General features: G+C 41.5%; 1 protein-coding gene across 1 annotated transcript in view; it reads left to right on the plus strand.

The window, feature by feature from the left end:
* LOC112118061 (pyruvate dehydrogenase (acetyl-transferring) kinase isozyme 3, mitochondrial) overlaps nucleotides 1-14,032 on the plus strand; it is an 88,382-nt gene that overhangs the window by 55,183 nt on the left and 19,167 nt on the right. Inside the window, exons 4-5 of the mRNA XM_026649896.2 lie at nucleotides 369-553; nucleotides 2,476-2,565. Coding sequence (XP_026505681.1) covers nucleotides 369-553; nucleotides 2,476-2,565 — 275 coding nt within the window. The remainder of the gene's footprint in view (nucleotides 1-368; nucleotides 554-2,475; nucleotides 2,566-14,032) is intronic.

Raw genomic sequence — 14,032 nt, forward strand, 5'->3', positions numbered from 1 at the left:
CTGTCTCCTGCAGAATTTGCGAACCAAGCAGAAGTAGTGACATCTGTTCTGGATTGTCAGAGAAGAAAGGTCTGGAGAAAACACAATTTTAAATAAATTGTTATGGGACATAACTAGAGTTATCAAGAGGCCTTGAATGTTTACAGTAGTTTGAACATACTGTTGCACCCTAATATATTTCCCTTTAGCATAACGTGTGGTAGATAGTAATGTAGGTGGACTTCTGTTCCTTTGATAAACTTTTGGAGACTCTGGGGGATAAACAATAAGAAACTCTTATATGCAAATGAATATTTGAAAACAGCGGTGTGAGATGCAGAGATTCCTGTTACTCTAACATTCTGTTTCTAATTTTGTGTTTCTTTCAGCTTTTTAGAAGTTTTAATTAAAGTAAGGAACAGACACAATGATGTGGTTCCTACCATGGCTCAAGGGGTGATTGAGTACAAGGAAAAGTATGGCTTTGATCCGTTTGTTAGCAGTAACATCCAGTATTTTCTAGATAGGTTCTACACCAACCGCATCTCTTTCCGCATGCTTATTAACCAGCACAGTAAGTAATTGCTTTGTTTTTCAACTTGGAGGAATACTTGGTTGTTGCTTATAAACCTAAAATGACAGCATTGATTTGGCATTCCTCGCACCAATGACTAATTTTAATATTCTGAGGTGAAGATGGTAGATGATATATTGTGACAGTTGGTTATTTAAGTAGTGCAGTATTTTTGAGGTGTCTAGAAATTAATTTGAACCACTAAGCAGAATAACAGCCCTGTATTCCAAAGTGATAGGCTTGCAGTGAAGCTCAATAGTTCTATTTTGTCAATGTGACTACATTTTTTTTTCCACCCTGTTAGCAGATACAGTGTGCAAGGCGATGTATAAGGTATTTTTAGGTACTAGTAAAATAACTACATCTTCTCTGCCTACCAGTCCGCTCTGTAGATTTGACACGTTTCATCATCAGACAAAAAAGTCTTCCACCTTTTTAATTTTGTTGTGTTTATGAGTAGTGTTTGTTCACTGTGCATATTTTAAGAGCTAAATAGTTTCCAGCAAATTATGCTGTCTCCTGTTGTTAATTCACCAACCTCTTTTTTTTCTTTTCTAAAAACACTATTTCTCACCTGAGATTTCAATTGTTATTCTTCCCTTTATTAATCAACACAGTAGTTCTGATTTTCATACTTTTCCCTCAAATTAGATTCTCAGGTTTGTATTGTTTAAGTATCCATTGTTGGTATTCATCTTGTAGTGTGAAAGGAATTACTTACATAGCTCCCAGTAACCAATATTTGTTGCATTTCAAAGTTAAGGTCAATCTTGTGATCTCTTGAAGTGTATATTTGCATCATGGGCTCTAGGGTTTCATTCCCTGTCCAATATTTTTCTGTTTGTGACATCTTAGAAACATGGGCACACTACATATGGTAGGGTTATATGGTAGGAAAAACGTTAAATCCAGGGTGTATTACTAACAATTACATATGTATCCAGTAACTCTTATTTATAATATGACCAGTGAAAGGTGTTAACTGCATTAGTATAACAAGGCTAAAAAGATTAGAATAGTATATCCACTTAGCAATAAATCTGGCCAGACATAGAAACAAAGACAACAAAGCTAGATAAATAAAAAGGCCCCTCTTAGAAAATAAATGTTAATAATAAATAAAGGTTTCATCCTATCAGAGTTTGTAGGTCTAGTCTAAACACAACAGTTGCACCCGTTTAACTAACTGTGATGTTAACTGGTTTAGTTAGCTGGTGCAACGTTGAGTCTGGACACTCATACCAATTTAAACCTGGCTTATATAATTACTTTGTACAAAGTTGCAGCAGTTTAACTAAACCAGTTTAATATTACACCTTTAATCAAACTGGTGGAATTTCTTTGTGTAGACAAACTCTAGTGATCCGGCCTTGATTAGTTAAGGGCAGATTGCTCTCTTAAGTGTTGAAAGAGAGATGGCTAGGACAAGTTTTGAAAACAGAGGCTTCATGTAATTTGGCCTTGACCCCTACAGAATTCTATTTAATTTATTGTTGACGAATGGATGCTAAGTATTAGAAACCTTTTATACTTACAGTTCCTACCTACTGGGACCTTCTTATTGTAACATCCTCATTATTGTAATAGCTGTGCACTGAGATAATTATATGAATTCATTTGTATCTGTACTGACTCTAGTCTATCCTGAGAACTATGAGACTTTTTCTCTTCCTTCTGGATAGACATAAATGGACTCCAGTGCATTCATTTCTCATATTATATCAGATATTGCAAGCTATAATTTTTAAACAAAGTTTTCCCTAGAGAGAGGGCAATAGTCTTGATCAGGGACTGACATTATGGTGAAGTATCTTTTTGCAGAGTGACACCGAATCTTTTCAACACATTATCTGATTTAACTTTTTTATGTTGTTTTAAATGTAATAGCCATTCACTTAACTGTCAACTTTTTTTCCTCTTAGCACTTCTTTTTGGTGGAGATACTAATCCTGCTCATCCCAAGCATATTGGAAGTATTGATCCTACCTGTAATGTGGCTGAGGTAGTAAAAGGTAAGGAGATAAATTTAATATTTGTATTATGTTTCAAACCCCAATTTACACTTATACATACATAACTAGTTAAGGTGTCCAAGACAGAAAATATATTTCCATTTAATTAAAATTTTAAAAAACCTCTAAGGAATGATACACATTCAGTTGCTTATAGTGAGGCCATAAAAATATCAAAGTTCCTAATAATATTAATAATATCTAGCTCTTACAGCACTTTTCATCTGTAGATCTCAATGTACTTTACAAGGAAGGTGGGTACAGTTATCTCCTTTTAACATATCGGGAAACTGAGACAGAGGTGAAGTAAAGGCTTGTCCAAGGACACCCAGCAGGCCAGGGGCAGAACTAGAACTGGAACTAGAACTCATGTCTCTGTGTCTTAGCCTGGTGCTTTATCTACTATATCACACTTTCCAGTGGCCTCAAAATCCAAAAATCTGAAACTAGTGGAATGTTAATATAGCTACAAAAAATGGAATTATAACTTTATCTTGTACTACAAGGACCGATTAAAGTTTTTTATCCTTTTCTTATGTTTGATGTGGTGGTTAAATTATTTTCCAAAAAGTATTTAAGAATACATATTCTACTTGACATCCTTTCTAAAGGAAATCAAGGAAATACGTAATCATCTGTTCTTGTACAATTATTCAAGTAAGGCTCTACAATAAAGAAACAAACACCATAAGAAAGTGAGGTTATAATTACTCCTGGGGGAATTCTGTTGCACTGCGTGCACGCATAATTAATGAGCCATACATAATTTTAATTTTTTTGTGCAGAAAAAAGCTTCTGCTGGAAAGTTGCTGCAATTACACCTTTTGCTCACCAGAGGGCTCTATGGCACTAGAACGGAGCAGCCTCCCCCACCAGTCCCATCAGAAAATACTGTAACTTCACTGGAAAGTTGCTGCAGTTCTGCCTTTTGCCCACCAGAGGGCTCTGTGGAGATAGAACAAAGGGCAGCTCCCAGCCAGCTGGGGAAGACAGAACCTGCCTTCTTCACAATGCCTGTCCGGCGATGTCAGGAGACAGGGGCTATGGGGAGACAGACAGCGTGGTGCTGCTAGGGGATCAGACAGGGGCTCATAAGGGCTAGTGAGGGAGGACAGACTGGGGCAGGAGCTGAATGGGAGTGGAGGCATAGGGCCACAGAGGGGAGGGAGGTGCAAGGCCAGCTAGGGAGATGAGGGTGTCTAAGTGGGAGCACAGAGACACATGGGAATGGTGGAGGGGGTGCAGGGCCACATAGGGACAGGGGGTGGCTGAGTGAAGGCACAGAGACACATGGAGATGGAGGACAAGGAGAAGGGGTGCAGGGACACCTGGGGACGGGAGGAGGTGCAGAGCCACGTGGGGATGGGGAGAAGGGATGTCTGAGTGGGAGTGGAGGGACACGTGGACAGGAAGTTCAAGGACACATGGGGGACAGGGGCAGATGTGCCTGACTGAATGGGAGAGACTAGAGGTCAGCCAGGGTCTGCATGGGGGAAGCTCCCTAACAATTCCTCCCCACCCCCTGCAAAAAACCTATTCCATACTTTTCCCACCCATACCCAACAACCTTCCAAGTTCACACCCACGCTCCTTCCCAGCAATTACTTCCCTCTCCCTCAAGTCCGCTGTCACCCCGACTCCCCCCAAGCCTTTGCACTGCTTCTGAGGGGTGCAAGAAATATATTTCTGTAATGTACTTTAAATGAATTATTACTCAGAGTTCTATATTAATAATCCTGAATCTTTTTTGTTGTCTGTAACAGTACAGACATACTTGCTGACAGGTATTTGAAATAAATGATCAAAAATAATTGAATCTGATGTGATTATATTGTGGTGTTTTGAAAAATAAAATATGCAGAATTGAAAATATTGTGCGCAGAATTTTTAATTTTTTGTTGCAGAATTCCCCCAGGAGTATTACAATACAGGAATAATCTTCAGATATTTAGAAACTCTTGGCTTTTGTCTTTGGGCACCAAGCATATAGGGAAGTTTTGATATAACTGTACACCTTGTCACACAGTGTTGCTCCCATGGAGCATGCGTGTGTGTGGACACACACACACAAATGTTCCATATGCACATGAATAAATGCACATGCATATATGTGTTCTATACATATACATCTGAGCATATACACACACAAACATTGGGTACCTATTAGTGTCGTCTGTGTATGGAATGTGAATTCTCAGTTGATACATTCTCATGTGAAGACATATTGGCCAACTATGCCAGATGTAATCTAGTGGAAGAATATTGGGATGCCATATGAGAACTGGTGTTGGGCATCAAATCTTGGTCTTTAGTTCTTGGGTTGACAAGGGCTATGAACATAGTGGAAGCAGAAACCATTTTACACCCATGAGAGGAGGTATCCATGCTGTTCTCTGTTGATCTGATTTCCTCCATATTAACTCAAAGAGCAAAACTGATTGCCTCTAAGGGAGTGTTCCCACAATGCTTTAAAAGAGGGGAGAAAAATGAAGAAAATAGTTGGAGGGAATCCTTAGTGCTAGGAGAGGGTATTATGATCCTTATGAAGGAAGGAGAGACACCACGTGAGAAACTAGTGGAACACAAAGCACCTTTTTAAAACTACGGAATCTATCCATGTACGTACTTGAAAATTTTATTTTGATATATGCTATAAAATACATAATTTGTGTAAGCAACAGTATAGAAGTTCAAGTATATTAAAAAGGAAGAAAAAGGACATGCTAAACCCTACAGAATAAGTTTGTTCAGCAAGCCTCTAATACAGCAGAATTACAAAGCATTTTTTAATATTTAAGTAGCAGCTGCCTAAATATATATACTAATTGCATAGTACTGATTGCAAGTGGAACTGTATTCAAGCAATGTGATACTTTATTTCACCCTTTGTTATACATTTGTGTATCAGTTGATGTGTCTGTAATGTTTCACTTACAGTCTTGCTGCTTTATAAGCATTTGAAGATTAATATTAACCTTATCCCAGTTTTGCTTTTGGAGTAAGTAGTCTATCCCTAAGTGACCTCATTTTTACTGAGCTTTTTTAAAAGCAGTTTTTGAATGTTTAGTGAAACCATGTGAAATGTAGTATATGAATTATAAATAACTATAAATTACAGAACTTGAGAATAAATTATAAGAGTTTGCGTTATTTTGATATCAAAGAATTCTAACCCCATAGATTCAGATTTTCTTTCTTTTTTATGAAGTCATTGCAGTTGCAAATTCTTCATAAATTAGTATTTTCCAGTATACATAGTAATTGGTGAAACAGTTTATTTTTATCAGTTAACGATGGCTGCCTTATAAGAAGTGCTGTTTTGTGCAGTGTGTTTTCAAGATAGCTGTTGTGTGCATTGTGTTGCAATTTTTTGTCAGCAGGTGGAGATATGGCATAGATTGCCAAAGCAGGAAATATAATCAAAATGGATTCTTGATGTTCCTTTGATTTTTGTTTTTCTGTTCTAAACCATAATAATTATTGATGCCATATTGATGAGTCTTGAAATTTAAGCTACTGAATTACAACATTTAAATCTAACAAGTATTGATAGGCACGGCTATATAATCCTTAATCACTTGAATCGTTTTGTTATAGTGAGACAGTAGCACCACTAGTTAAAGATGAGACTAGAGTTGATGAATAATTATTTTTTGATTCAGTGGCTGAACTGAAAAATCAGAAGGGGAAAAAAAAAGTTTCAGACTGAAACTTGAATTTATTAGTTTTTTCTTGATAAAACAAAAAACTGAATTTTTTTTTATTCAGGTAAAATGAAATATTTTAATATCAATTTGAAATGATATTTTGAAACAAAATGTTGATATGAAATGACATTTTTGAAATTTTCATGTTGGGGTTTTTTTTCCAGCTAAAACTATTTGCTGAATTTGACCCAAATTTTCATAGTTTCAGTGCCCCTCAAAATGCATTTTCTTGGGAAATTTACTATTTGCCAAATAAAGTCACCCACCTCTAGTTGAGACTAGCTTACTGGTTTTTCTAAGTGCACTAAAATCCACATGTTTATTTGTTGAAAGTTGCTGTGTCTTGAGGAGGCCTGGGGGCAGGGTTAGTGTTCAAATGACCTCATATTTTGACTAAGGGACACCCCAAATATTCCACCAAACCAAAAAACTAACATGCTGTAGCCAGTGAACCTGAGAAGTACCCATGTGCGGTGAGTTTGAGCTCTGCCCTAAGTAGATTTCAAAGAATGTATATTTTGTGCAAAGAGTCATAGCAATGTAGGACTGGAAGGGACCTCAAGAGGTCTTCTAGTCCAGTCTCCTGCATCCAAGGCAGCACTAAGTAATAACTAGACCATTCCTGACCGGTGTTTGTCTAACCTGTTCTTAAAAATCTTCAATGATGGAGATTCCACAGACTCTTTAGGCAATTTGTTCCAGTGCTTAGCTGCCCTGACAGTTAGGAAGTTTTTCCTAATGTCCAACCTAAACCTCCCGTGCTGCAATTTAAGTTAATTGCTTCTTGTCCTATCCTCAGAGGTTAACGAGAATATTTTTTCTCCCTCCTTGTAACAACCTTTTATGTACTTGAAAACTGTTACCATGTCTCTCCCCCTCCCCACCCCCTCCCAGTCTTCACTTCTCCAGACTAAACAAACCCAGGGTTTTTTTTTCAATCTTTCCTCATAGGTCATGTTTTCTAGACCTTTAATCATTAGTTGCTTTCAGCCTGTACTCTGCATGGTCTTCTTCTGGAAGTTGTGCCCTGAGGATACAGTTTCTGGTTTAAGAGCCATGTTCTGAAATCCACATGCTTAATCAGATTTACGTTAGAAGCATTGCCAAGGAAAATTGAATTAATTAATTAGAGGGAAGATGAAAGACTCTAGTAAGCAGCAGCATTCGGTTAATGTGATCGTGATGCATGCTTCTCATCCCATTCCTGACCAATGGGGCTAATACTCTCAGCAGTGTCAGTGTGATCAAAGGGATTGCTGAGGATCAAGATATGCACCCAGGATAGAGAGCTCTGTTCTAAGGACTGGTGTAAGGTTGACATTGTAACACAGCAGTAGGATACTGCCATTAGTCAAAATAGTAACTTATATTAATCATGAAAAATAAACATGGAAAACACATTTCAAGTTTCTACAATAATTTAAGCTACACACACCAAGGGTCCACACCTATTAGTTTCACCCTTCTAAGTGAGTTCTTCAAGTGCTTTTCGGTATGTGTTCCACTCCTGGTGCCCACGTTCCCAGTGCTCTTGAGATTGGAATCTTTTGGCCAGCAGTATCCGTTAGCCCAGGCCCGTATTGTAAGTGCCCTCAAGCCTCCCTCCGGAGAGCATAAAATGGCAGAGTGGGACCAACTGTCTTTGAGTTCCTTCTTATTGCCCATGGGTGAGACACAGACTTGCAAGCAATATGTTTTACTTTTGCACACTTGCATAGTTAATTTTTAAATTTGTGTAGATAGTTACTTTTAGAATAGTCGTAGTATAGTTTTGTTAGTAAAGTGTTTGTTGTTAGGTTTCTTTTCAGGTAATGCTTTTAAACACTTTTTTCTGTTATCTGGCACTGGGTCTTCAATCTTCGCGGCTGAACAAACATCTCCAAGCAGTTTTAAGTATTGCTAAGTATTGTAAGCAAGACAGCTATACCGCTTAATTGTGGCCACTTAAAATGTTTATTTTTATATTCAATGAGCAGCACATCATGAGCAAATGTTCTGTTGGTTGTTCATTTTCATAACAAACTCAGAAAACAAGAGAAGCTCACTGAAATCTTTTTTCTCTTGGATAAATCTCAGACCAGCCTCTGATCTGGGTAAACAAGATCCATCCAAATCTGAGCAGTCTTCTTCCAAGAGTTCCTTGGTAAGCACTGGCTCTGCTACCAGTTCCTGGGATCCTGCCTCTTTGATACATGCTACAGCAATTTCTGCTTCCCAAGCTGCACTAGAAGCTTGGCACAGAGTCCACATATGGTGTCTGTAAGGGTTGTCCCCAAAGAAATTACATTGACTCCTGCTCCACCATTAGAGGAGTATTCCTTTTCCTTATCAGCCTCAGACCAGAGTATGGAGGCTTCTCCTAATGACTCCTGAGTCTACTATACCTCAGTCAGAGAATTTAGTGTACATGTGTATCAACATAAACACAGGAATTATAGGGAGAGGGATGTTCTATCTGGTATTCCCCAATCCCCTTTTCGGCTCCATACACAGTTCGCCTATGGACCTCACCCCTGCCTTTACTGGGCTCCTGGGGTCTCTCCAGATGTTAGAAAGCCTTCCTCTATCCATTCCAGAGACAAATTGCCCTCCCCTGTAGAGTCTATGGGAGTTCAACCCTAGCAGCTGCCTAAGCATCTCTTGACAACTAAAGGCCTCTTAGGAGTAAGATCATGCTACTGATGTCACTCTTGCTGCCATTTGTTCATCAACTGATGAGGCTGTAGTTTCGACGCCATCACATCCAGATAACTACAAAACTTTTCAGAATCTCCTCAGAAGAATGGCTGAAACATTAGAGATGCGGGTACAGGTTGTACATGAAAAATCGCACACGTCTAAATATCCTGCATACTTCATTATTGGAAAGACTGGCAATGCGTTAATGACGGTCTGTTAGAACAGGCACACATTTTGTGACAGATATCACCCACCATACTGCCAGTGTCAACGAAAGCTGATAGGAGGTAATAAGTTCCCTCTTTGAGATCTGAATATTTTTATGCTCACCCCACACCTGGATCACTTGTGGTCACTGCTGCCCAGGAGCGTATGAACCAGCAAAGCTTCAAGTTCATGCCAAAAGAAAAAGAAGCAAGGAATATGCTTCCAAATTCTTCCAGTCCCTATCATAGGCAGAGGACCTCATCTGGTGTTGATGGCTGTGGGAATTAACCACGATGGAATTGGGTGGAGGGTGGAAGAAGAGGAACTCAGTCTCCCGCGCTGGGCCATAATATTTATTGTCTGCCCACTTGCAAGTAGCTGCCAACAACGCTGAGGTCTGCCAAATGATTCTTGCCAGGTCTAGAATGGCCTTGTTAATAGTAGAGCGATCTTTGAAGAAGAGGATGAGTGGAGTATGTCAAGGAGATGATGGTGGGTGTGCTCAACTTCCTCTAGTGATATTTGGAGAGTGTCCGTCACTCTCTTTGCCATGTCCTGGAAGAGGCAAAAGTCATCCACCAGAGATGGCAGGGGAAGTAGACAGCCTTATCTGGGGAGGAGGATATGTCCTTGGGGTCACTTCTTCCTCTACAGTGCTCTCGTGTTCCTCCATGATTTCTTCCAGAGGTTCCAAAGCTCTGGAAGCCACGGCTGAAGAGGTGTGCCTTGAGGGTTGGACTAGAAGCTCAAGAGGCATGGTGGCAATATACAGCCCAAGATTCCCAGTATTACTACTGTTGATATTGGGCACTGTAAAGAGCCGGAAATGAGTACTGTGATGCCACCTCCTCAGGTTCGCAATCTGAGCCCTCACTAGAGAGCGGAGGAACATGAGGGGGCAGTCCAGAAGACTTCTGAGCCAGGCGAAAACTCGTGAAGGTCTTGGCACTGAGGAGGCTCCAGTACATCTGATACACAGAGGTCCCTAGAGTGTTAGAATTCCAGTATTACCGACTGACTTGGTGCCATTGGCGGTACCGGGAGGGATGGAGATCTTGTCCATACTGGTCGCTTTGGTGCCTAATGAGGTGTTGATGACAGTATCAATGTAGGATCACGTACCAGCAACGTCTTTTTAGAGGAGTGCTTACTCATGTCCTTGTCCCTTGGTGCCATTGACTCAGTGCTTGTGCCCATCGGGACCATGGGCTTGTCAATGGTGCCTGCCACTGAGGACTTTCATGAGCCATGGGTACTGGTCTGAGAAGGTCTTGGTGCCGTCGGCACCGAGTGTGCCAGAGAGCATTTGCGGCTATCTCAGGGTTCACTGTAAGGACTTTCCACTCTCTTTTTCAACTATTTGTGAGAGGAGTCAATGGCTTGTTTATTCAACCCACAGCATTTAGATGTTGAGGCCTGAGGGGAAGTCTCACATCTGCTAGGTAACTCGTGGTGTGGGTCCGGAGAGCCAGTTCCATGAAGATAATCATCTGTCTGAGCAATCTGTCCTTATGAGACCGGGGCCTGAGTTGGTGGCAGAGACCACGCTTTTGTTGAATGTGTCCTTTCCCAAAGCAGTGAATGCACTGGGAGTGCTTGTCTGTGACAGGGATCGTTTCTTTGCAAGAGAGGCACTTCTTGAAGCCCGGTGACCTGGGCACATCCCCGTGGGGGAAGAGAAGGAAAAAAGGAGTGGGGGAAAAAGTCTTTTTTTATTTTTTATTTTTAGGGAGAAAAGATAAGAAAAAGGGAAAAATTAGAACTACAACTAAGAACCAGGAGACTAACTATAGAGATGCAAATTGAAAGTAATGGTCCTCATGGACTGTGAATAGCTCTGTTTCTAGCCAGGAACGGTTGAGAAGGAACTGAGGGGGGTTAGCCCATGTGTGCTGAGTAGCCTTGTGGTAGGGCGTGAGGGGAGACAGCGTGTGTGTGGGCCTAATGGACACTGCTACTGAAGTTCTCTGATCATCAGCGCAGGCATGCAAGCACACCTACAGTGAAGCACGCTTAGGGACACACATCTCAAAGAACCATTGTTAGTGCACAAGGTGAGTAACTTCTTCATCCTTTGTCCACACCAACTCAGCCTGGATGCTGGCTGGTTAACCAACATGGAGAAATCTTGATCCATTTTGATTTACAATAGATTGGTTTACATTGCCAGGTGGGGGAAAAAATCACTATTTGAGCAGAGCAGCATCACCTCTCCCTCACAGTCTCTGATATTCCTACAATTTTGGATTATCTCCTCTCATTAAAGAGATTAGGACTCTGTTAGCTCTGTAAGAGTTCACCTAGCAAATATGAAAGCTCAGCATCCGCCAATACAGGATTACGCTAGATCATCACACCTTAAAGTGACTAGGGTCCTCGAGGGCTTAATGCATGTGTTCTCTCCAATATATGTGAATCTCCTTCCTCCTGGGACCTTAATGTGGTTTTAGCTGGGTTGATTTTGGGGCTGAGACTGGATAGAGAGGGGTTGGCTTTTGAATTCTTAGTAGTGATTACATTGGCTCACAGGAGAATTTTAAGCATTCATGGCAGGCCCACTGTTTTTCACAAGGACAAAGTTTCTCTGAGACCTCCAAAACTGTTCGCTTACATGTTTTTCTTTCACTCTAGTGACAGTAAAGTGAAGCTACACTCTCTGAATGTGTTAAGAGCACTCTCTATTTATCTAGAACTAAAGCCTTCAGGATCTCATCTAAATTGTTTATTGCCTTTGCAGAAGGGATTACAGGACAGGCTGTATAATCCAAAAATTATCTAAATGGATATCAGATTTTATAAAATGTTACCAGTTAGCTAGATTAGAGTCTATTGGTCAAGTTACAGCTCACTCCACAAGGGCTCTTGCCGCTTCTTTCAGAAGTGTCCTCATTTCTGAAATTCGTGGAGCAGCCACTTGGAGTTCTATGCATGCATTCCCTAAACACTGTTGCCCTGTAAAGACATATAGAGCAGCTGCCCATTTTGGCAGAGCTGTGTTACAATCACTATTCAAATAGACTCTGAGCATTCAATTCTTAGCATCAGGTTACTGCTCGAAAGTCACCAGGAGTGGAGACTGTGTGTGTGTGTGTGTGTGTGTGTGTGTGTGTGTGTGTGTGTGTGTGTGTGGACAAGCACTCGAAGAAGAAAAAAGATATCTTGCATAACTGTGGTTCTTTTTGAGTTGTGTTGTCCATATGTATTCTGTGACCCGCCCTCCTTCCCTGCTGGTACGGAATCCTTTAACACCTGGATTCTGTTTTGGCAAAGGAAGTAAAAGGCAGTTGGCCCTGCTCTGTCCTTTTATGCCCTTGGGAGTGGGGGCAAGAACACACAGGGTGTAAGCATAGGCCAATGGAAGCTGCTGGCCAAAAGATTCACTGAGAGGATTATGTTGGACCACATCTCGAAGAACCGCAGTTACTGTAAGTAAGGTAAATAACCACAGGGGGAAAAAATTACAAAGGGATTTGAAGAAAATGTAAGCCATTAAAAAAAATTCAGTTGCTTGGCCCTTCTTAAAATAGTCAGAACAAACCGCAAATAATATAAACTACTATAGAAAAATCAAGCAATGCACAAACTACAATAAATATTTTTAAATGATATTCTAACGCAAAAGAGAATGTTTGTAGGATTTTTTTTTACCCCTGTTAAAAAGGAAATCCTGGTGCAACCATACCTATGGTGGTACTACTGAACTATCATAATATTGCCGTGCCATATTAAGGCCAAGGGTATATACTACTGGCTGTGAATTTGGAGTCATTTGGGGAAAGGGTTCCTCGGATAAGCTCTGCCTCAACTCCCCCAATAAGGAGTTCACTTTATTATTCAAATTTCTTTAAAACCCACTTGCATAGTGTTGTTGCCTTGAAAATTGGTATTCCACAACAGAATCTAGGGTAGATCGGGGAGGAGAACGCTCATTGAGATGAAATCATCAGTTAACCCCTCTCAGAGCTATTGTATCGGACCGTATTCATCTTCATCTGGTCTCATTCATCTGAGAACATCCCATTGAGATTAATGAGCATCTTAACACTTTTGCAATACTCCTGTGTTGAAGAGTTTTGTGCGTAGACCCCTCATTCTAACCTAGCCCCCCAAATCGGAGTACAAAGTTTGGGGCTTCATTCCACTCCCTTTTGCTGATTGCAGGTGATATGTATGCTCCTCACTGCCCCCCTCTTCCTTCCTCCAAGTCCCTCCAATCCTACCGGGGTTACAAAGGGGCCAGGAGGAGAGCAGAACTGGTAGTTGAGTGGCAGTGAGGTGTTCCCAGGAAGCCTTTGTACTCCCCCACCACAGGTGCCCTGCAACCATGAGCCCCGCACTTTGTCCACTTATTCAAAAAACAAGGGAAGTTCACTGGCTAAAAACTTCGTAAATTCAGATTTAAGGTTGGCCTGTAGTGCCTTGTACCCTTCCAGAATGTCAAATTGCACCTGTGCTTAAATCTCTTAAATACAGGGTTATGGTACACACCAATCCCACCCTGCAATCTTGATTGTGCCTTCTTTGAGCTCCAACGTCCCCAAACGTAGGGTTACCATATTTGGAGTGTCCAAAAAGAGGACACTCCACGGGGCCCCGCCCCCAGCCCCGCCCCGCCCCCGCCCCAACTCCGCCCCCTCCCCCAAAGTCTCCGCCCCCTCCCCTGCTTCCCGCGAACATTTGATTCGCGGGAAGCCTGAAGCAGGCAGCAGGTAAGCGGGGGGGGAGGGAGGAGGCGCGGCCCAGTCTGGTCCCCTCCGGCGGCCGGCCCCGGCCCCTCCAGCCTGGCTCGGCTCGGGCCCTGGGGTGCCGGCCCCGGGCCAGCCCCCAGCCGAGCACCCCCGGGCCAGCACCGCCGGCCCCCGGCCCGTCCCTAG

This window comes from Terrapene carolina, unplaced genomic scaffold, assembly GCF_002925995.2.
Source record: "Terrapene carolina triunguis isolate 2854851 unplaced genomic scaffold, T_m_triunguis-2.0 Scaffold23, whole genome shotgun sequence".
Classification (NCBI taxonomy): domain Eukaryota; kingdom Metazoa; phylum Chordata; order Testudines; family Emydidae; genus Terrapene; species Terrapene triunguis.